Below are 22,429 nucleotides of genomic sequence, written 5' to 3'. Positions count from 1 at the left end.
AATGCTTGCTGACAGGACTGATCGGGAAAAATACAATAGAAAGAAGCATATTTTTCATTAACATGCTATTGGAAAGTTATTCAACATTCATTAATCTAAAATATGTCAAAAGTTTATTTGATGAGAGGTACCCTTTAAAGGGGCCGGTGATTGGTTAAGCGCGTCATCACTTCTGTCCAGGCCTCAGTGTGACTCCGCAGGTGAGTGGCTGAATCGTGCTGAGGAAAATTGGGGGACCTGGGCATACAGAGGTGAGAGCCGGGGTGAGATCTGGAGATCACCCAGGGGGGTTCCCCAGCCGTCAGACCCACCCTTTATCCAGGATAGGGGATATGTTTTTATAAAGTACATAACCGGCTGATAGACGCTAATAGGGGCATTATTATAAGCATTCTAGTACTGTTAAGATGGTGCCCCAGTGCGTTGTATATGTCTGTAATAGCAGCTTTATTGATATGCAAATTAGACCGTTTGGTTCCCTGGGGGCGGTCCTTTACTCCTAGGTGCACCGTTCCGACTACCTCGAAACTACTGAGCCTCGAATTAGGGGCAGCTCAGTCTTCATAGGGAGGCATTCTTAGGCTATGTTCACATGGTGGAATTTCTGCAATTCTGCAGACATTCCTTTTTGCAGAATTCCGGCAGATATGCAGCAGATTTTCTGTATTCTCAGAAAACAGAATTCCGCCGAAATTCCAAATTTTTTTTTAATCAGCTGGTGCCAGAAAGTTAAACAGATTTGTAAATTGCTTCTATTAAAAAATCGTAATCCTTCCAGTACTTATTAGCTGCTGAATACTACAGAGGAAATTCCTTCTTTTTGGAACACAGTGCTCTCTGCTGACATCATGACCACAGTGCTCTCTGCTGACATCTCTGTCCATTTTAGGAACTGTCCAGAGCAGCATATGTTTTCTATGAGGATTTTCTCCTATTCCGGACAGTTCTTAAAGGAGAACTACGGGATTGAAAAATGTATCCCCTATCCTAAGGATAGGGGATAAGTTTCAGATCGCGGGGGGTCTGACCGCTGGGGCCCCCCGCGATCTCCCGTACGGGGCCCCGGCTCTCTGGTTAGAGAGGGCGTGTTGACCACCGCACGAAGCAGCGGCCGACACGCCCCCTCCATACACTGCTATGGGAGAGCCGGAAATTGCCAAAGGCAGCGCTTCGGCTCTCCCATAGCAATAAATGGAGGGCGCGTGTCAGCCGCCGCCTTGTGCGGTGGTCGACACGCGCTCTCTATGCAGAGAGCCGCGGCCCCGTACAGGAGATCGTGGGGGGCCCCAGCGGTCGGACCCCCCGCGATCTGAAACTTATCCCTTATCCTTAGGATAGGGGATAAAATTTTCAATCCCGTAGTTCTCCTTTAAAATGGACAGAGGTGTCAGCAGAGAGCACTGTGGTCATGATGTCTGCAGAGAACTCTGTAGTATTCAGCAGCTAATAAGTACTGGAAGGATTAAGATTTTTTAATAGAAGTAATTTACAAATCTGTTTAACTTTCTGACACCAGTTGATTAAAAAAAAAAGTTTTCCTCCGGAGTACCCCTTTAATGGAATTCTGCAGCAGAATCCTGCAAAATACAAGACTGGTGTTACATTTTTTGCAGAATTTCCGCAGAGGAACGCCTGCCGGGGAAATTGTGCTGTCTGAATGGGGCTGCGGCATCCCATTAAAATGAATATGCAGTAATTAACAACGCAATTTTCACATGGAAGATACTCATAGAAAATCGGCCGTGCAAACATAACCTTAGAGGAGCGGGTAGGCGGCAGTACCTAGGGGGGAAAAAGAACGTCTCTAGTGCTCCATATGGCCTAATTTGCATTACAGTAAAACTGACATTACAAATAAATGGCGCGCTGGATTAAAGGTACTATAGTGCTCATGGTAATAACTACTATTAGCATCTATTCGTAGGTTAAGATTACCATCTTTTTTTTTAAATCTGTGCAGAGACTATCAACAAGAAGGTTAAAGGGGTACTCTGGTGGAAAGCTTTTTTTTTTTTTTTTTTTAAATCAACTGGTGCCAGAAAGTTAAACTGATTTGTAAATTACTTCTATTAAAAAATCTTAATCCTTCCAGTACTTATTAGCTGCTGAATACTACAGAGGAAATTCTTTTCTTTTTGAACACAGAGCTCTCTGCTGACATCATGACCACAGTGCTCTCTGCTGACATCTCAGTCCATTTTAAGAACTGTCCACAGTAGGAGAAAATCCCCATAGCAAACATATGCTGCTCTGGACAGTTCCTAAAATGGACAGAGAGGTCAGCAGAGAGCACTGTGGTCATGATGTCAGCAGAGAGCACTATGTTCCAAAAAGAAATTAATTTCCTCTGTAGTATTCAGCAGCTAATAAGAAATGGAAGGATTAAGATTTTTTTTTTTTTTTTTATAGAAGTAATTTACAAATCTGTTTAACTTTCTGGCACCAGTTGATTAAAAAAAAAAAAGTTTTCCACCGCAGTACCCCTTTAAATTCTAAATGTATTACATTTCTTAGGGCTTTATTCTTGCGCTGATTTTGATAAGTCAGTTTCCAATTTTTTTAACATAAAAAAAAAAAAACTTTTCTCTGCTAAATCGAAACTGAATTGATGATTTAATGTTGTCATATCCGAAGTCCTTGCTGCTAAGGATAGACTGATTTTAAGTAGAATATATGAGAGTTTTGGAGCTTTGTTTTAGAAATCTGCAAACTGATGGTCTACACCAGTGTTTTCCAACCAGGGTGCCTCCAGCTGTTGTGAAACTACAACTCCCAGCATGCCCATCCGGGCATGCTGGGAGTTGTAGTTTCGCAACAGCTGGAGGCACCCTGGTTGCGAAACACTTGTCTACACAATAGTAAAAAATTAACTAATAATACTTACGTTGCTTAAAGACATCTAGAGCCCTTTTAAGTGTGCTGCAGAAGAGACGTAAAAGAAGAATTACTATAAAAATGACATCTTAAAAGAAAGTTCCCCAGTCTTCAAAAATGAAAGAAATTTCACAAAAGGGTTATGGGGGAGATTTAACAAAACTTTTGCAGAGGAAAAGTTGACCGGTTACCCATAGCAACCAATCAGATCGCTTCTTTCATTTTTCAGAGACCCTTTTCAAAAATGAAAGAAGCGATGTGATTGGTTGCTATGGGCAACTGGTTAACTTTTCCTCTGCACAGGTTTTGATCAATCTCCCCCCCCCCCCCCCCCCTACGTCCCCGAATTCTGTTTAGAGGAAAAGTTGCCCATAGCAACCAATCAGATTGGTTGCTATGGGCAACTTTTCCTCTAAACAGAATTCGGGGACGTAGGGGGGGAGATTGATCAAAACCTGTGCAGAGGAAAAGTTAACCAGTTGCCCATAGCAACCAATCACATCGCTTCTTTCATTTTTGAAAAGGGTCTCTGAAAAATGAAAGAAGCGATCTGATTGGTTGCTATAGGCAACTGGTTCACTTTTCCACTGCACAGGTTTTGAGAAACCTCCCCCATTTGTCCCCGAATTCTGTTTATAATCCAGTATGGAAAAAGTACTTAGGGTGCATTCACACCAGGTTTTTGCAATACAGTTCCCGTATCAGGTTTTTGATGAAAAACGGATTCCTCAAAACCGGGCTAAAATGTATCTAAACGTGTGTACAAATTTTAACCCGTATACAGTTAAAAAAAACATATACGGTTTACAGAATGATGTCCGGTTGCATCTGTTTTTTAAGGAAAAAAAGTATACGTTTTTAACTTTTCACTCCATTATGAATAAAGTTTCACTTGTTTGATTGAAATTCCAAGAAAAAAAAACTGTGCAAAGTCAAAAACCGTATGGAACTGTACGCACATACGGTTCTGTACGTTTCCCATTGACTCCCATGTTAAAAAAAAAAAAACGTATACGGTTTAATACAGATTTTCACTCGGACCAAAAACCATGGTAGGCTACGGTTTTGGGTCCGGGAAAAAAACTGACAAAACCGCACAGGATGCAAAACGGACACAACCTGATGCATCTTTTGGCTTACGGTTTTCAATGGAGTCAATGTATACGGGAACTGTATTGCAAAAACGTGGTGTGAATGCAGCCTTACTGTCTCAATCCAAAGACCCCCCCAACAATATTAACAAAAATAGTACAACAATGATAGTTAAATCTGACACATTACATGACAGATAAAAGACACAAGGATACATTTAGGCTACATTTCCACACTTATTTTTGGCTTTTTTGTTTCGTTCTCTTTAGTTTTCTTTTACCCGGAAAGAAGAAAAAAAAAGCCACAAAAAACGGCCCTGTCATCCTGTGCTCCCAAGATGCAGTTTTTGTGTCTTTTCTTCTGTAATAGTGGGTTGGTGTTTTCTTTTTTTCCTTTAATGTTTTGTTCACCTGCCCCCAAAAAAATGTATAAAAAGCGATCAAAAAGTCCCATCAAAACAAAAATGGTCCCGAGAAAAAACTTTAGATCACGGCGCATAAAATGAGCGTTCATACTGCCCTGTATACGGAAAAATAAAAACGTTATAGGGGTCAGAAGAGGCCATTTTAAACATACTAGTCTTGGTGCATGTAGTCATAATTTTTTTAAGTAGTAAAATAAAATAAAACCTATATATTTTGGATATCCTTGTAACCGTATGGACCTACAGAATAAAGATAAGGTGTCATTTTTACCGTAAAGTGCACTGCGTAGAAACGGAAGCCCCCAAAATGACAATGTTTTTTCAATTTTTGCCCCACAAATATTTTTTTTCTGGTTTTGACGTAGATTTTGTGGTGAAATGATTGATGACATTACAAAGTACAATTGGTGGCGCAAAAAACAAGCCCTCATATGGGTCTTTAGGTGGAAAATTGAAAGTGTTTTGTTTTTTCCTCCTCACCTTCTAAAAATCATAAGTGCAAAAATGAAAAAACACGTTGTCCTTAACCCCTTAAGGACTCAGCCCATTTTGGCCTTAAGGACTCAGACAATTTAATTTTTACGTTTTCATTTTTTCCTCCTCGCCTTCTAAAAATCATAACTCTTTTATATTTTCATCCACAGACTAGTATGAGGGCTTGTTTTTTGCGCGACCAGTTGTCCTTTGTAATGACATTACTCATTATATCATAAAATGTATGGCGCAACCAAAAAACACTATTTTTGTGGGGAAATTAAAACGAAAAACGCAATTTTGCTAATTTTGGAAGGTTTTGTTTTCACGCCGTACAATTTCTGGTAAAAATGACGTGTGTTCTTTATTCTGAGGGTCAATACGATTAAAATGATACCCATTATTATATACTTTTATATTATTGTTGCGCTTAAAAAAAATCACAAACTTTTTAACCAAATTAGTACGTTTATAATCCCTTTATTTTGATGACCTATAACTTTTTTATTTTTCCGTATAAGCGGCGGTATGGGGGCTCATTTTTTGCGCCATGATCTGTACTTTTTTTTGATACCACATTTGCATATAAAAAACTTTTAATACATTTTTTATAATTTTTTTTTTAATAAAATGTGTTAAAAAAGTAGGAATTTTGGACTTTTTTAATTTTTTTCGTTCACGCCGTTCACTGTACGGGATCATTAACATTTTATTTTAATAGTTCGGACATTTACGCACGCAGCGATACCAAATATGTCTATAAAAAATGTTTTTTACGCTTTTTGGGGGTAAAATAGGAAAAAACGGACGTTTTACTTTTTTATTGGGGGAGGGGATTTTTCACTTTTTTTTTACTTTTACTTTTACATTTTTTAACATTTTTTTTTACACTTGAATAGTCCCCATAGGGGACTATTCATAGCAATACCATGATTGCTAATACTGATCTGTTCTATGTATAGGACATAGAACAGATCAGTATTATCGGTCATCTCCTGCTCTGGTCTGCTCGATCACAGACCAGAGCAGGAGATGCCGGGAGCCGCACGGAGGAAGGAGAGGGGACCTCCGTGCGGCGTTATGAATGATCGGATCCCCGCAGCAGCGCTGCGGGCGATCCGATCGTTCATTTTAATCGCGAACTGCCGCAGATGCCGGGATCTGTATTGATCCCGGCACCTGAGGGGTTAATGGCGGACGCCCGCGAGATCGCGGGCGTCGGCCATTGCCGGCGGGTCCCTGGCTGCGATCAGCAGCCGGGATCAGCCGCGCATGACACGGGCATCGCTCCGATGACCGCGGTTATGCTTAGGACGTAAATGTACGTCCTGGTGCGTTAAGTACCACCTCACCAGGACGTACATTTACGTCCTGCGTCCTTAAGGGGTTAAAGGGGTACTCCCATGGAAAACTTTTTTTATTTTTATTTTTTTTTATCAACCAGTGCCAGAAAGTTTAAAAGATCTGTAAATTACTTCTATTAAAAAATCTTAATCCTTCCAATACATTTTATGGGCTGTATACTACAGAGGAAATGCTTTTCTTTTTGGATTTCTCTGATGTCATGACCATAGTGCTCTCTGCTGACCTCTGCTGTCCATTTTAGGAACTGTCCAGAGCAGCATATGTTTGCATGGGGATTTTCTACTCCTCTGGACAGTTCCAAAAATGGTGGTCATCACATCAGAGAAATCCAAAATTAAAAGCATTTCTTCTGTAGTATATAGCTCCTAAAAAGTACTGGAAGGATTAAGATTTTTTTAATAGAAGTAATTTACAAATCTAATATAAACACAATGGAGAGGCTCCTGTCTGTCTGACCATCACTGAGGACCCGAGCAACCCAACAAACACCTATACCCACGGTGTATAAAAATAGGAACAATATGTAAAAATAAATGGGGCTCAAGGGTCAAAGATATCTGGTTTAAAATAATTAGTATTTATTAATATAGAATGCAAAATAGATTAAATAGGGATGTACAGGGCCCTTGTACTCCCCTAATTAATTAAATACACAATAAAATATAATATATAATAATCCCAATATAAAAATACTAAAAATAATAACAACTATAAAATTAATATGCGATTTGAGCCTGTGATAACAATATGGCGATCTACTGATCGTGTGGAACAGCACAGTACAAATGTTCATTCAAATGTTCTTGTTCCCAGAGATCTTCAATATAAAACAGATACAATGTAGCCGCTACAGATACCAGTTAGTCAATTGATGCGGTGGTACTGTATCTGTCCAGACAGTGGCAACTCGATCCCACCGACACAGTGATACAATGTGGCACTTTGTGAACAGTGAATAGTCACTTGAAATCAATCTTTAAGCATCTCTGCGTATGCCATACATCAAAATAGCCAGTTTGCAATAAGTTCCATACAATGCTCACCACTCCGGGGTGTCACGGATCTCCCTTCAGTGTAGTCCTGGGGGCCGGCTGTATAGCGTCTTTTGCCCGGTGCCTTGCCTCAGTCAGGGATCGAGCTGCTGGAGTCTCGGCCAACTCCTAAGAGCGCAGCACTCAGTGGTGGGCACCGTTTGGGGGGACTGCAGCGCTGTCAAGCGGAGTCCCTTGGTCGGACCAACTTGGAATGATGGTGGTCTGTAAACCTCAAGTCCTTATTGTAGATGGCCCGATTGGCTTCTCACTAGTAGTTAATATAACGGCTGTATGCGGTAAGCAGAGTGAGTAACCCGGCGGCGTTCCTCGTGCACAGGTCGCGCGCTCAGGAGATAGCTCACTGTAATAAATGCCTTGGATCTGGTGAATGATCGCTAATATGTCAGAAGAGTTTTGTATATTATCAGGCTCAATGTCACATATTTAAAATCGCTGGACGCGTTTCAAAACCTTCCTCGGTTTTTTCTTCAGCAGCGGAACGAAGAAAATGAAGAAAAAACCGAGTTGACTAACTGGTATCTGTAGCGGCTACATTGTATCTGTTTTATATTGAACATCTCTGGGAACAAGAGCATTTGAATGAACATTTGTACTGTGCTGTTCCACAGGATTAGTAGATCGCCACATTGATATCACAGGCTCAAATCGCATATTAATTTTATAGTTGTTATTATTTTTAGTATTTTTATATTGGGATTATTATATATTATATTTTATTGTGTATTTAATTAATTAGGGGAGTACAAGGGCCCTGTACATCCCTATTTAATCTATTTTGCATTCTATATTAATAAATACTAATTATTTTAAACCAGATATCTTTGACCCTTGAGCCCCATTTATTTTTACATATAATTTACAAATCTGTTTAACTTTCTGGCACCAGTTGATTTAAAAAAAAAAAAGTTTTTCACGGGAGTTCCCCTTTAAGGGGTTAAAAAGGTTATCCAGGAAAATACTTTTTTTTATATATCAACTGGCTCCAGAAAGTTAAACAGATTTGTAAATTACTTCTATTAAAAAAATCTTAATCCTTCCAGTACTTGAGCTTCTGAAGTTAAGGTTGTTCTTTTCTGTCTAAGTGCTCTCTGATGACACGTGTATCGGGAACCGCCCAGCTTAGAAGAGGTTTGCTATGGGGATTTGCTTCTAAACTGGGCGGTTCCCTAGACACTTGTCATCAGAGAGCACTTAGACAGAAAAGAACAACCTTAACTTCAGAAGCTCATAAGTACTGAAAGGATTAATATTTTTTTTAATAGAAGTAATTTACAAATATGTTTAACTTTCTGGAGCCAGTTGATCTATATAAAAAAAAGTTTTTTCCTGGATAACCCCTTTAAGGCTATATTCACACAGCAGAAATTTTACAGAAAACACACGCGGACATTCTGCAAATCTTTTGCTTGCACTAGGACCGCTCGGAAATGCGCTGTCTTCATAGAAAGAATTAACATGTTCATTCTTTTGGCAGAGATCGGAATAGGAATTTCTGTGGTGGAAACATTTGCTGCAGAATTTTCACTGAGTGAACAGTGCAGCAGAATCCTATTGAAAACAATAGGACTCTGCTGCAACGGAATTTCTGGGTAAATTTTTCTGCTGAATTCCGCACTGAAATTCCATCATGTGAACATGGCTTAGGGTTCTTAAATGTGGATTTGCTATGAGAAACCCCCTTTAGGGTACGTTCACATGCGCGGAGTTTCGCAGCGTATTTAGCTGCGGATCCGCTGGTGAAGGCCCCGCTCTATGCTGGCTTTACATGTGCCTGCTGGTAGTGGCAATACACCGCTACCAGCAGACACAGTGCAGCGATGTGCGCGGCGTACTCGCACATCACGGCCGCTCTCCCTACTCTGAGCTAGGCAGAGAGCTCCCGCGATGTGCGAGTATACTGCGACTCGCACATTGCAGTGTGTCTGCTGGTAGCGGCGTAATGCCACTACGAGCAGGCACATGTAAAGCCAACATAGAGCGGGCCTTCACCAGCGGATCTGCAGCGTAAAATACGCTGTAAATCCGCGCGTGTGAACGTTAGGGTACGTTCACACATACAGGATCCTGTGCAGATTTGATGCGCAGGATTTGTAACTGCAGATTAGAAGCTGTGCTAAGTCATTTAGTTTACATTGAAATCTGCAGCAGAAAATCCTGTGCATAAAATCTGCATATCTGTGAACGTACCCTTAAACTGCAAACTTAGTGAATTCTTATACAGTATGATCAGGTAAGTGTCCACTCACTTTATTTCACTTTGGCCACAGGGTTTCTTCTTGCATAAATTAACCAGATCTTTCCCGTATTTCTCTTCTATTGCTGCCCTACAGAAAGCACAAAAGTGAAATGTTATGTTTTTATCTAAAATTGTTATCTATATGTGTATGTGTATACTCTAACATTTGGTGTCAGCGATCCACAACTTGAAGAAATCCTTAATACATAAATGATGAAAGAAAGGTGACATCGCTCTATGAAAGGCATAGTTATACCAGAACTTTATTCATCCATTGCTTTATTCACCCCTGAGCCTTGTGTTATAGCACATATACTTAAAGAAGCATTTTTTTAAAGATTTTTTTTTTCTTTATATAATGTAGCATAGCCTGTTATTGGAGAATGATGTGGAGGTTTTGGTGTATGTCTTCTGCTTACCTCTTTTTGTTAATGTGGCAGGCGTGGCATATGCTCTATTTTGGTTTCCACACCCAAAAATGTGTTTTTGCAATGTAGCCTACATCTTCCATAAATGCTCCGGCTTAGGGTCAGGTGTTTGATCACTGCACCTGATCGTCTAATTAAGCTGCTATTTTTTTTACTGTGATTTGCATAATTGTGGCACAATATCTCACTTTTTGCCACGATGTTGGGAAAATTAATGGTAAAAACAGAAAAAACTGCAATACAAATAGCAATGTGTGATTTACAGCCTCAAGGGAAGGTGTATAACTACTACATGGCCTCATCTCATAGAGAAAGCAGCAGCAGTATACAGATAGAGCTGGGAGGAAAGGTGTATAACTAATATATATATATATCCTGACCCCCATAGAGGTAGCAGCAACAGTATACATATAAAACTGGAGGAGAGGTGTATAACTACTATATATCCAGATATCATAGAGATAGCAGCAGTATACAGATAGACCTGGAGGGGAGGTATATAACTACTCCTAGAGATAGCAGCAGATGGAGCTGGGTTGGGAGGGATCTGGGAGCTAGTAGAACGGGATCTGATAGGTGAGGATGTCATCCTGTAGTTCAAGGGAGGTCAGCTGACCCAGAACTGACTTCCTGCTCTGACACATTGATTAAAGGGTTTGTTCAGTGAAACAAACAACCTGTGTATGGTGTCCAAAAGTATAAAAAAAAATAACTTACTAATTTAATATTATCAGCCATAGTGCCTAGATCTCTCTTTCAGCTCTGATCTCTCCCTTGTAGCTGTGACATCACATCACACAGAGCTCGCCTCCCTGCCCCTCCCCCCTTTCCTGCTCTCTGCTTAAGACGAGGCCATGTATGTGAAGAGGGGGAGCTCATATTACTGCTTGTTAGACGTGAAGACCACAGGAAGCCTTTTCAAGTCAAAGTAATTTGTGTTAGAGCAGGCTCACTGCTGTCTTATCCGAGAAAGGTCCTGCTACCTTGAAATCTAATAAGCAGTAATATGAGCTCCCCTTTTCACATAAATAGTCTGGTCCTGAGACAACAGGAGGGAGCTAATTGCTTTCAAAGAGATTACTAATACAAGCCAGATAGCTCAGCTGATGGAAGATCTGTGCATTATGGCTCATTATATTTGTAAGTTGCTTTATTGTACTTTTTGAGACCATACACAGGTCCACTTTTACTGGACAACCCCTTTAAGCACTTTGATGTAGCTTGTGATCACATGACCCAGTTACAGTAATTTAACTTATAGATGCAGCTGTTCTAGAATAAAACAGATGTTGCTAAAGGACTAGTGAGGGTGAGTGTGCATGTGCAAAAAAAAAAACTATGTGAAAAAACCTTGTATCCTGATTCTGGCTTTTAAACAATAAAGATTGGTCTTGTACGAGTTCAGATTTTTTGAGCAGTACACACAATGTATTTTTGCACAAAAATACATTGTGCGAACATGGCCTACAATTGTGGTCTAAATGTGCGAGATGCATGAAAGTGTTGCAGGGTGTGTTCACACATTGTAAAAATTGTTGGTGCATTTTATGTGAGTATTAACATTTTTTACAGATTTTTTTTTTTTTTGCTGATTTACAGATGCATAGGTGCACTTACAATAAAATACATCCAACATTTTTCAATGTGTGAACACACCCTGCAACACTTTCATGCATCTCTCACATTTAGACCACAACAGTTTTGAAATTCTGGTGCATTTTTGGCATAAGGTGATGCATCTTAAGCCACTCCCCTTTTGCCAGACATGGAGGGAGGATAGAATTTATAACAAAAGTGGCATGTCTAAAACTTATAACAAAAGTGACATGTAAGACCGTTTTTGGCGCAATTTGTGCAAATTTGCTACCATATTTGCTAGTCACTATGTGCAATCGTAAATCTATTCTTTTTTTTTTTGTTTAAAGGGGTTATCCACCATAAGGTCATTTTAGTACGTACCTGGCAGATAGTAATGGACATGCTAAGGAAGGATCTGCGCTTGTCTTGGGGCTAATTGGCTATGTCATGAGATTACCATAATACTGTGGCTAGCTTTTTTTGAACTGGTATTTCCTGTTTGACATTTCTTTTTTTGACTACAAATCCCATAATTCCATTTTCCTCTCTCCCACACATCAGCCATCTCACCCATTGAAACCTAAATGAGCTGCATCCATTCAAAAGACCTGTGGTTTTCAATCAGGGTGCCTACAGCTGTTGCATTAGTTGCAGATTGATCCCTCTACCCATTGAAGCAGACAGGCTCCCTGTCATCAGATGACTAGTGAGGTCAGGTCTCGGCTGATTTGCTACCTGGGAAAAATCTGTGACAAGTCATTTTGGATGCTGTTAAAAATAAATATTGGGGTCAAAATCACATAAGAATTGTGAGAAAACTGTCACACACAGGTACAGACACTATATTATGAACTACACTAACTTTACAGCTCCTGTAGCATAGTCAAATAAAAAAAATTCCTGGAATATCGCTTTAAAATCATAAATTCACTGTTAGAAACCTCAAAAGTAAAATCTTCCCACGACTTCTTCCTCATTTGGACGGGTAGTGAGAGAGAATTACGAGATTTACACCAATTGCTAAATGTGTACCACACTACTCCCTAGGTTTGACCGGTAGCTTGTCCTGACTGTCTTTTGCCGTTGTGATTTTGTACTTTGCCTGCCCATGTGTTCCTAACCTGGTTTGTCTGACTATTCTGACTACTCTTAGGTCCTACACTAGACTACATGCAGGGGCATGTCTCCCAGTTGGGGGCCGCTGCTTATGGTGGATAGTCTAAGTAGGCAGGGAGAGGAGTTTGGGGTAGGTTGAACTCTTTCCCTACCCTAGATGTGACAGTCTGATAGCATTAGCCAAATGCGTAGAATTAGAATTGTGAACCAGGAGTCTAAACTTGCTTTAAATGGGAACTGTCAGATACAAAAGCTTTTTGATATGTTGTAAAGCAATGCAAAAACAATAGGTTTTGCAATTGCTTTCATTAGAAACATTTCTGTACTTTATACTGAAAAAGACTGTGAAACAACTGCCTCCCCTGCCCTCTTGGACACATACTAGTCCTGCTGTGTCCATACACCATCACCTATGTCATGGACACACTTCCTTGATTGACAGCTGTGAGTGCAGGCTCACACCTAGAGGAAAAATCCTCCCACTGTCAGCTTGATTTTTTTTTTTTTGCTGATTTACAGATACATAGGTGCACATGATATGTGATATGGTCATGTGATATGTCATCACATGATACCCAGAGTTCCAGAGACTTGGGTAACCACAGGTAACCATCTACCAATGGGCTTTAGTCCAGCCCCCTGATATATAAGGGGCTGTAGTCTCCACACTAGTCTCTTGATTCCTGGACACTAAAGCAAGCACAAGTCCTGTACAAGTTCAGTCCAGTACAGCTAGGCCAAAGCCTAAAAACCTGCAGCCACATCTAATCTGTAAGTCTCTTCTATGAGTACAAGTCAAGTCTCTACTGTTCCTACCAAAGTCCTAACAGTAGTGCAGTGGCCTGCATCATTATTACCACTACAAGTCCAAGCAAGCCTGAGAGGTTCCCTGTGTCCCGGCCAAGTTCCAGTTGCATCAAAACCTTCTTTGGACACTCATTAAATATATGCAGTTTCTGGGTTGGTTGTCAGCAGTACCCTACACCATACAACCACATCCTGGCGTCAGGAACACTAGAGGTTAACAACATCTTGCACCAGGGGTTAATACCATCCGGCACCACCACCTACGCTGCTACACCCGTGGTCCCGCCATACACCGTGGGTCACCACATTATGAAGTCCCCAGCCACTGCAGGTGCCTATGAGGTGGGCTTTTCTTCTTAGGTGCCCAGAGTGCTCTGTATTGGGAGTGTTCCTGGCCCTCCTCTCAGCCATGACTAGTCTAGTGTCCAATAGAGATATGTTACAGCTGAGAGAAGGAGCTGCGAGAATGCACCCAATCCAGAGAGCTTTGGGCACAGAAGAAGATGATCTTGTCCCCCTGGGCATTTGTGGTGGCCAGGACCTTTTAACAGTCTTCATCTTGGTCATGCATTTTGGTCAGTAGCTGATTATGGGGGTGCTGATATTTGCCACACGTGTCAGATGTTTGGGCAAGCCACCGCACCCGGATGTGCGCAATGTACAGAGCTGAAAGCCTTAGCTTTGTATACTGTGTAGTGGGCATGCCATGTTACTGCAACTCAGCTCCGTACATTGTGTACATCCAGATGCCGAGGTTCGCCAGAACAGCTTATCAGTAGGGGGGCTGGGTGCCGGCTCCCCACCGATCAGCTATTGATGTCCTATCCTGAGAACAGACCACCATTCCATTTTCCCTGAAAAATCCCTCAAAAGTAGTTGTCAGGTGAATTGAAAAGGTATTACCTCTTTTGCTGCCCAGTGCTCCGCTTCTGCTCTGCTCATGTCTTGGAAGTGTACCTTCCCAGACCAATAGCTGCTTGATGTTGCAGCAGCATCTGCAGCAGTAGACATCTCATGGGGATGTGGTCTCGCCCTTGTGGTTTCCCGATACAGGACCTGGTCCTGTCCCTGTCTATAGTCCCCTCAGCTAGAGTCCCTCCATTCCACAGGGCTCTTCTGCAGGGCTTGCCCCTTGGTTGCCTCATAGAAATGTAACTTTGTATAATGTAAAAATGTATAGGACCTACCCAGGTCACGTGGTATGTTATAATGGTTGTATAGATATTTAGGACCTTCCGGGGTCATGTGATAATGTCATGTGATGTACCCAGAGTTCTCTGGGTTCAGGACTTACAGGCTTTGCAACCAATGGGATTAGTCCATCCCCCTGGTATATAAGGGGCTGTAGTCTGTAAATTCTCTCTCTTCCTGCGGAACTATCAAGCAAGCACAATCAGCATATCTTCATTCATCTCAACTAGGCCAAAGCCTAAAGAACCAGCAGCCACTAAAACCGTGAGTTATAAAGCTCAACCTACAAATCCTGTGTGACTATTATTCCACTCAAATCTTATAATTAGTAGCACAGTGGCATAAAGCTAAAGACTATTGGTCCCAGCAAAGCCTGTGGGGAACCTGCATCCTGGTTACCTCAAGAGAAACTGTACAATTGTAAAGACTGTTGCATAAAAGTTCAAGTAAAAGTTTCCAGTTATATCATAAATTCTGCTGTGGACATTCCGTTTATTATCCCTGCCGTATGTGGGCCGGTTGGCGGCAGGATCTCCAATACTAAACAAACCTCACCCTGGCGTCACGACAAGTTAGGGTTAATACCACCAGACCCGGTAATATCATTGCAACACCCAAGACACCACGCCCTTATATAGTTACCCCCATATATAGTTGTAGGTCTCCATACTGCCCCTATATATAGCCCCATACTGGCCCCATCTACAGTTGTAGGCCCCATACTGGCCCCATATACAGTTGTAGGCCCCATACTGCCCCCATATACAGTTGTAGGCCCGCATACTGGCCCCATATACAGTTGTGGGCCCCATACTGGCCCCATATACAGTTGTAGGCCCGCATATTGGCCCCATACATAGTTGTAGGTGCCCATACCACACCCCCCCCCCCCCCCAATATATAGATCCCTGTACTGCCCCCATATTTCGTTGTGGGCCCCATATACTGCTCTACATATATAGTTGTAGGCCCCTGTACTGCCCCCCACATATTGTTTTAGGCCTCTATACTGCCCCCATTATAAGTTGTGGGCCCCTATAGTGCTCCCCATATATAGTTGTAGGCCCCTATACTATCCTCATGTATAGTTTTAGGCCCCCATACTGCCCCTATATATAGTTGTAGGCCCCCATACTGCCCCCAAATATAATTGTAAAACCCCACTCTGCCCCAATATACAGTTGTAGGCCCCCATATAGTTGTAGCTCCCCCATATATAGTAGTAGGTAAGTGGCTGGCACAGACATTCTGCCCCCAGTGGCCCAGCCATATTGCCCCACTGCTCCTCCAGTCCGGGATCAGAACCTATGGCTGCAACAAATTACTAAAGGTGTAAAAAATACCTTATGTACCATGTGCTGAAAGAAAAAACTTAACTTTTATTTTATCATTTACCTTTCCTTTAGGAAATCTTCAAACTCCTTGCAGTTCTTTCTTCCATCATTCATATGCTGGAGGAGGGTGTCATAGCCTTGGGTACTGGTGAGGTCTGTGCTCTGCAAGGAACAGGAGAGAGAACACTTCGATTAGAGACTCATCCATGTAAGACAGGGACAGTGGCACTAAGCTCTCAGGTTTGTGTAACTCTGTAAATTGAGTTTATGAAGCTCCTGATGGACAGTACTTGCGCTGTTGTTGCTTTTGGCTGAAATCAGAACAGAAGATTTATGTGCCACTCATTTCGGTAAGGCTGCCTTCTGTAATATTGTGTGACTACTATTTAACAGCTGAGTTGTTTCCTTTTTTTTTTTTTATACACATTTCCACTTTGCAATAACTGCCCTTTCAAGGGGTTGAATTTAGGCTCTGTTAGTAAGACACTGTAGATGGTTCTGTTATTGTGGCACTGAGGCTGGTTCTATTATGGTGGCACCATGGTTGGCTCTGTTAGTAGACACTGTAGATGGTTCTGTTATTGTGGCACTGAGGCTGGTTCTATTATGGTGGCACCATGGTTGGCTCTGTTAGTAGACACTGTAGATGGTTCTGTTATTGTGGCACTGAGGCTGGTTCTATTATGGCGGCACCATGGTTGGCTCTGTTAGTAGACACTGTAGATGGTTCTGTTATTGTGGCACTGAGGCTGGTTCTATTATGGCGGCACCATGGTTGGCTCTGTTAGTAGACACTGTAGATGGTTCTGTTATTGTGGCACTGAGGCTGGTTCTATTATGGCGGCACCATGGTTGGCTCTGTTAGTAGACACTGTAGATGGTTCTGTTATTGTGGCACTGAGGCTGGTTCTATTATGGTGGCACCATGGTTGGTTCTGTTCGTAGACACTGTAGATGGTTCTGTTATTGTGGCACTGAGGCTGGTTCTATTATGGCGGCACCATGGTTGGCTCTGTTAGTAGACACTGTAGAGGGTTCTGTTATTGTGGCACTGAGGCTGGTTCTATTATGGTGGCACCATGGTTGGCTCTGTTAGTAGACACTGTAGATGGTTCTGTTATTGTGGCACTGAGGCTGGTTCTATTATGGCCGCACCATGGTTGGCTCTGTTAGTAAGACACCGTGGATGGTTCTGTTATTGAGGCACTGTGGTTGGTTCTATTATGGCAGCACCATGGTTGGTTCTGATATTAGGGCACCGAGGCTGGTTCTATTATGGTGGCACCATGGTTGTTTTTATAATTGGGGCACAGAGTCTTGTTCTTTTATGGTAGCACCATGGTTTGCTCTGTTGTTGAGGTACTGTGGCTTGTTCTATTATAGCAGCACAATGGCTGGCTCTATTATGAGCTTGTAGGCACTGTGGCTGGCTCTTAGATAGGGCCCTTAGATTTTATGGGGGTGCTGTGTTTGCCCCCTATCCTGGTCTCTCAGAGTGAAATCCATGCACAGTGTTTGACAGATAAAGTGTGAACTAGAAATAAAATATTATCTTCGGGTGATGAGGATACAGGTTTACAGTATATATGTGACTCATATGAAAATATATTTCTAAACATTGCTGGTAAAACATAAGCATGGCAGGGGAAATGCCCTATAGCCTGGGGACAGGTCCACCCAGTGACTGGTTAGGCCAGTTTCATGTGTGTGACTATTCATGGGCTGTGCTCACCTATCATCACACACAGTGCAGTGACAGTAACAAATGGCTGTGGTCTCTTATCTCTGTAGAAAGGCCCAAATGTTAAAGATTCATCCTTTAATTTTTTTTTTCCGTTAATACATTCTTGTTCCATTGAAAAAAAAATACCATAACTAAAGTTTTAAACCATCCATGTACTGGCTGCAGTGGTGACTTGCTATGTGGCAGGAAGGAGCTGGACTGGAAACTGGCAGGGGATTTGTGGTAGGTGAGTAAATTTTTTTTGTCTCAATGCCACCCTGAGCAGTCTTGAATGTACTTTTTTTTTTCCAGGCAACCCCTTTATGGCTGAATTGGCACATAGCTAAAGGAAATGGACACTAATGACTGTGGAGGGATAAGGAAAAACTAATGACTGTGACACAGATGGAAAGATGAGGGGACACTAATGACTGTGACACACAGGGGGAGATAAGGAGGACACTGACTGTGAAACACAGGGGGAGATAAGGAGGACACTAATGACTGTGACACACAGGGAGAGATTAGGGGACACTAATGACTGTGACACACACAGGGGGAGATGAGGGGACACTAATGACTGCAACACACTCTGATGTCATGTTACGTGTCTTTATAGACTTTGCTGTCTGCATTGGGATGCAGTGATCCTGGATTGTAAAAAGGCTGAAAACAAACTGACTTGTGGTGGCCCAGTATGGGATGGTGTTTCCCCATACTCTCCTGCCCTGTCAGGCAGTGTCCCTCAGTGTCCCCAGGGCCCCCTGCAGTTGTTTCCCCCCATGTACAAATGTTATGTATTTTATTGTGTAATGAATCTTTAATAAAATGTACCATGTGATTGTTACCCAGGAGGTACTAGTGACCAGCTGACCCCAAAGGTGACCTATGGGCTCCCTGCTAGTCTCCCCCATATAAACCCTGGGTGGAGCTAGCTCTCTCTCTCTCTCTCTCTCCCTTTCCACGCTCTTTGTGCTGAGGTCCAGTTAAAGGGGTTCTCCAGTGCTTAGACCTCTTATCCCCTGTCCAAAGGATATGGGATAAGATGCCTGATCGCGGGAGTTCCGCCGCTGGGGACCCCCGGGATCTTGCACGCGGCACACCGTTTGTAATCAGTCCCCGGAGCGTGTTCGCTCCGGGACTGATTACCGGCGACCACAGGGCGGGCGGCGTGTGATGCCCCGCCCCCGTGTGACGTCATGCTCCGCCCCTCAATGCAAGCCTATGGGAAGGGGCGTGATAGCTATCACGCCCCCTCCCGTAGGCTTGCATTGAGGGGCCGAGCATGACGTCGCACGGGGGCGTGACATCACACGCCGCCAGCCCTGTGGTTGTCGATAATCAGTCCCGGAGCGAACACGCTCCGGGGACTGATTACAAACGGGGTGCCACATGCAAGATCCCGGGGGTCCCCAGCGGCGGGACCCCCGCGATCAGGCATCTTATCCCCTATCCTTTGGATAGGGGATAAAATGTCTAAGCACCGGAGAACCCCTTTAAGTCATGCCTGTAGTGTGTGTCCAGAGCAGTGGAGGCCTCAAGTCAAGTCCTGCAACCACAAGTCATGTGCACAGTAAGCTAAAGTCACAGCCCTGTCAGTCAAGTCAAGTCTTCTGTCTATCCAGCATGGCCTGCACTGAATTTTCCCGTCCACAACAAGTCCCAGCAGTCTTGCGAGGTCCCCCTGTGTCACTGGTCACTTCCTTGGGCCCTGGCTGTACTGCATAAACTGTAATAACTGTCTACCCTCAGTAAAGCTACCATTGTTCTGTAACTTGGCATCGGTGTCTTCATTACCCTCGTGCCTAGCCCAGGATCCAGCGTTATACCTTCGGTGGTTAAGGCTAAACAACGCCCTGGCATCACAAACACAAGGGGTTAATACCATCTGCCCCTAGGGTAATTCCATCTGCCCTGCCCCAAAACGTATCACCCATGGTAGTCTACGGGAGATGTATGTAAGTGTATGATATCAGCCTCCTGTCAGCTTATCTAACCCCTCGCAATCACCTTTTATCACCCTGGGAAAGGGGAACCTTTTTTTTATTTTAGCAGCAGCAGTTTTAGGGGAAATGCAAAATTACACATGGACTATTCAAATAAATGGCCATGCATTGTTCACCCGGCTGTTGCAACTCACATCATGCCCTGATAACATTTAGCTGGAGAGCTACAGGTTGGGGAATACTGATGTAATGCAAGGGTCAGCCGGGTCTTCCATAGTGGATTCTGGCACATAGAGAGTAGGCTAGGTTCACATTGCTGTGCAAACATTTCGATCCTTATAGACTGCAATCTATCCCGCTTATTTTTCCAGTGGAATCTGACTGGAACATTTGCCACTGAAATTCTGTAGTGTGCACTGTGTAGTGGAATGCTTTTGCCATCATTGGGTTTCTGCTGCACCGAAATTTCCAAGTTGAATTTCAAAATGGAATTCCACTTGGAAATTCTGTAGTTTGAACCTAGCCTAATACAGCATATAGGCAGGGGTTCATGCTGGAAGACATTCCCTATACTTTAAAGGCCCATTCACACTATGTATTTATAAACAAAATTTCCCCCAGAAATTCAGATGCAGCTGTCTCCCATCATTTTCAATGGGATTCTGCTGCACCATTCAAACTGCAGAATTTCAGCTATGGAAATTTCCTATTCCGAGCTTTGATTGTGCGGAATGTGCCATCCCTATTGAAAGAATGAACATGTTAGTTCTTTTAGAGGAGTTCAGCATGAACTGCATTGCCATCAATGGGGGTGGCACATGTCAGTGCATCATTGTTCTGATTGATTTCGGTGGAGCCCAGGGGTGGACTGATCGGCCAATCCGATTAGACATGTTCCGATGGCCTGGTCGGTATATGGCCCACCGCTGCCGCCGCCACTGGGGATCAAGGACACTTGTCCCGGATCCCCAGACAGACAGAGCTGCCTTCTGCTGTATGTGCAGTACACGCACATACAGCAGATGTCCCCTCTGTGTGACCCGCATCGCCCTCCATCAGCCTACACAGAGGAGACGTGACCTCCGCCCCCACGCAGCACGCAGTGCAGGCGCCGATAACGTCACTCTGCTTCAGGGGAGAAGATCGCTGAGTGAGACATCAGGTGAACATAATTTTCATTTTTTTTTTTTCAACCTGGGAAGGGGGAAAACTCTGCAACTCTGATTCTTACACCTGCTGAAGGGGGGGGGGGAGACTCTGCTGCTTACACCTACTGGGGGGGGACTCTGCTGCCTACACCTACTGGGGGGAGTGGGAAAACTCTGTTGCCTGCAGCTACTGGGGGGAGGGGGAATAACTCTGCTGCCTGCACCTATGGGGGGGGGGGGGACTCTTCTGCCTGCACCTACGGGGGGGGGGGGGGGGAACTCTGCTGCCTAAACCTACTGGGGTGGGGGAGGACTCTGCTGCCTACACCTACTGGGGGGCAGGGGGAAAAACTCTGCTGTCTACACCTACTGGGGGGAGGAAAAACTCTGCTGCCTTCACCTACTGTGGGGGGAACGCTGCTGCCTTCACCTACTGTGGGGGGGGGGGAACTCTGCTGCCTACACCTACTGTGGGGGGACCCTGCTGCCTACACCTACTGTGGGGGGACCCTGCTGCCTACACCTACTGAGGGGGACTCTGCTGCCTACACCTACTGTGGGGGAACTATGATGCCTACACCCTACTGTGTGGGGAACTCTGCTTCGTACACCTAATGTGAGGGACTATCTACTATGTTCCTGCCTAGCTAATATGGGGGCAAACTCCCAAACTAATAGGAGGCCTACCTACATAGGGGGTTTTCATCCAAGGGGCAGCTATCTGGGGGATTTACCTACAGGGGGCATGACTACCTACCGGGGCACATTAACTACCTGGGGTCATGATCTACTAGGGGCCACTACCTCCTGGGGACATTACCTACCTCTAACTTCAGTAAGCAACACCCTATTTTCTGTCCACTAACACAAAATACTCTGAATGTGCCCCTCCCGAGACTAGACTCTGGATCCGCCACTGGACTACTTGACTAACTACCTGGGTAGCTAATGTTATACTTGGATGCCTAACTACTTACCTACATACATGGCTGCCTAACTACCTACATACATGGCTGCCTAACTACCTACATACCTGGCTGCCTAACTATGTACATACCTGCCCTTCATACATGGCTGCTTAACTACCTAGCTAGCAACCTACCTGGCTAGTCACCTACCTACATATCTGGCTTCTTGAGCTACCTACCTAGTTACCTGCCTACCTACCTACTTGCCCTTTTACTATGCAGTACACCAAGGAGGGCATTATTACAGTTTGTGGGCCTATAGATGGAAAGATTGTGTAGAGGAGGGGGCCACACTGAAAAATGCAGAGTCTAAAATGTTTGTCTTGCAGATGTTAAAAGATCAACATGGTCTGGACGGAGAAGAAAAGGAAAGAGAACGCCACCGATCAGAAAAGATGTAAGTGTGAGTCCCTAGATGTAACTATAATCACTCATATGGTATACAGATCCTGTGTACAGCTGATATCTACCGCAATATGGTCCTGTATATAATCACTTATATTGTATACAGATCCTGTATAGTATACCGGGCTGTGTATAGTGGTTTTATTCAGTACATGGCGGTATTATCCAGTTATTGTGTGGTGGTATATATTTACTCTTTGTATACTGGTATTATTGGTCATGGAAAATTATTATACCTATGTTAAAGTGTTTCTTATATATATAA

The 22,429-nt window shown here is 43.3% G+C and overlaps 1 protein-coding gene and 1 long non-coding RNA gene across 3 annotated transcripts in view; one reads left to right on the top strand and one right to left on the bottom strand.

Moving 5' to 3' along the window:
* LOC130294021 (uncharacterized) overlaps positions 1 to 16,344 on the top strand; it is a 73,837-nt gene extending 57,493 nt beyond the window's left edge. Inside the window, exon 3 of the long non-coding RNA XR_008848359.1 lies at positions 16,047 to 16,344. This is a non-coding gene — a long non-coding RNA (uncharacterized LOC130294021). The remainder of the gene's footprint in view (positions 1 to 16,046) is intronic.
* PSTPIP2 (proline-serine-threonine phosphatase interacting protein 2) overlaps positions 1 to 22,429 on the bottom strand; it is an 89,076-nt gene that overhangs the window by 50,127 nt on the left and 16,520 nt on the right. Inside the window, exons 1-4 of one of the 2 annotated variants that reach the window (XM_056543376.1) lie at positions 19,459 to 19,506; positions 16,036 to 16,136; positions 9,531 to 9,608; positions 2,885 to 2,919 (exon numbers count right to left, since the gene is read on the bottom strand). In XM_056543376.1, coding sequence (XP_056399351.1) covers positions 2,885 to 2,919; positions 9,531 to 9,608; positions 16,036 to 16,136; positions 19,459 to 19,491 — 247 coding nt within the window. In that variant the 5' untranslated portion in view covers positions 19,492 to 19,506. Of the gene's footprint in view, positions 1 to 2,884; positions 2,920 to 9,530; positions 9,609 to 16,035; positions 16,137 to 19,458; positions 19,507 to 22,429 lie in introns of those variants that run through there. The other variant, XM_056543373.1, reaches the window with a different exon arrangement.

The sequence above is a fragment of the Hyla sarda genome, chromosome 1 (assembly GCF_029499605.1).
Source record: "Hyla sarda isolate aHylSar1 chromosome 1, aHylSar1.hap1, whole genome shotgun sequence".
NCBI classification, from domain to species: Eukaryota; Metazoa; Chordata; class Amphibia; order Anura; family Hylidae; genus Hyla; species Hyla sarda.
This window is presented reverse-complemented; position numbering and strand designations above follow the sequence as displayed.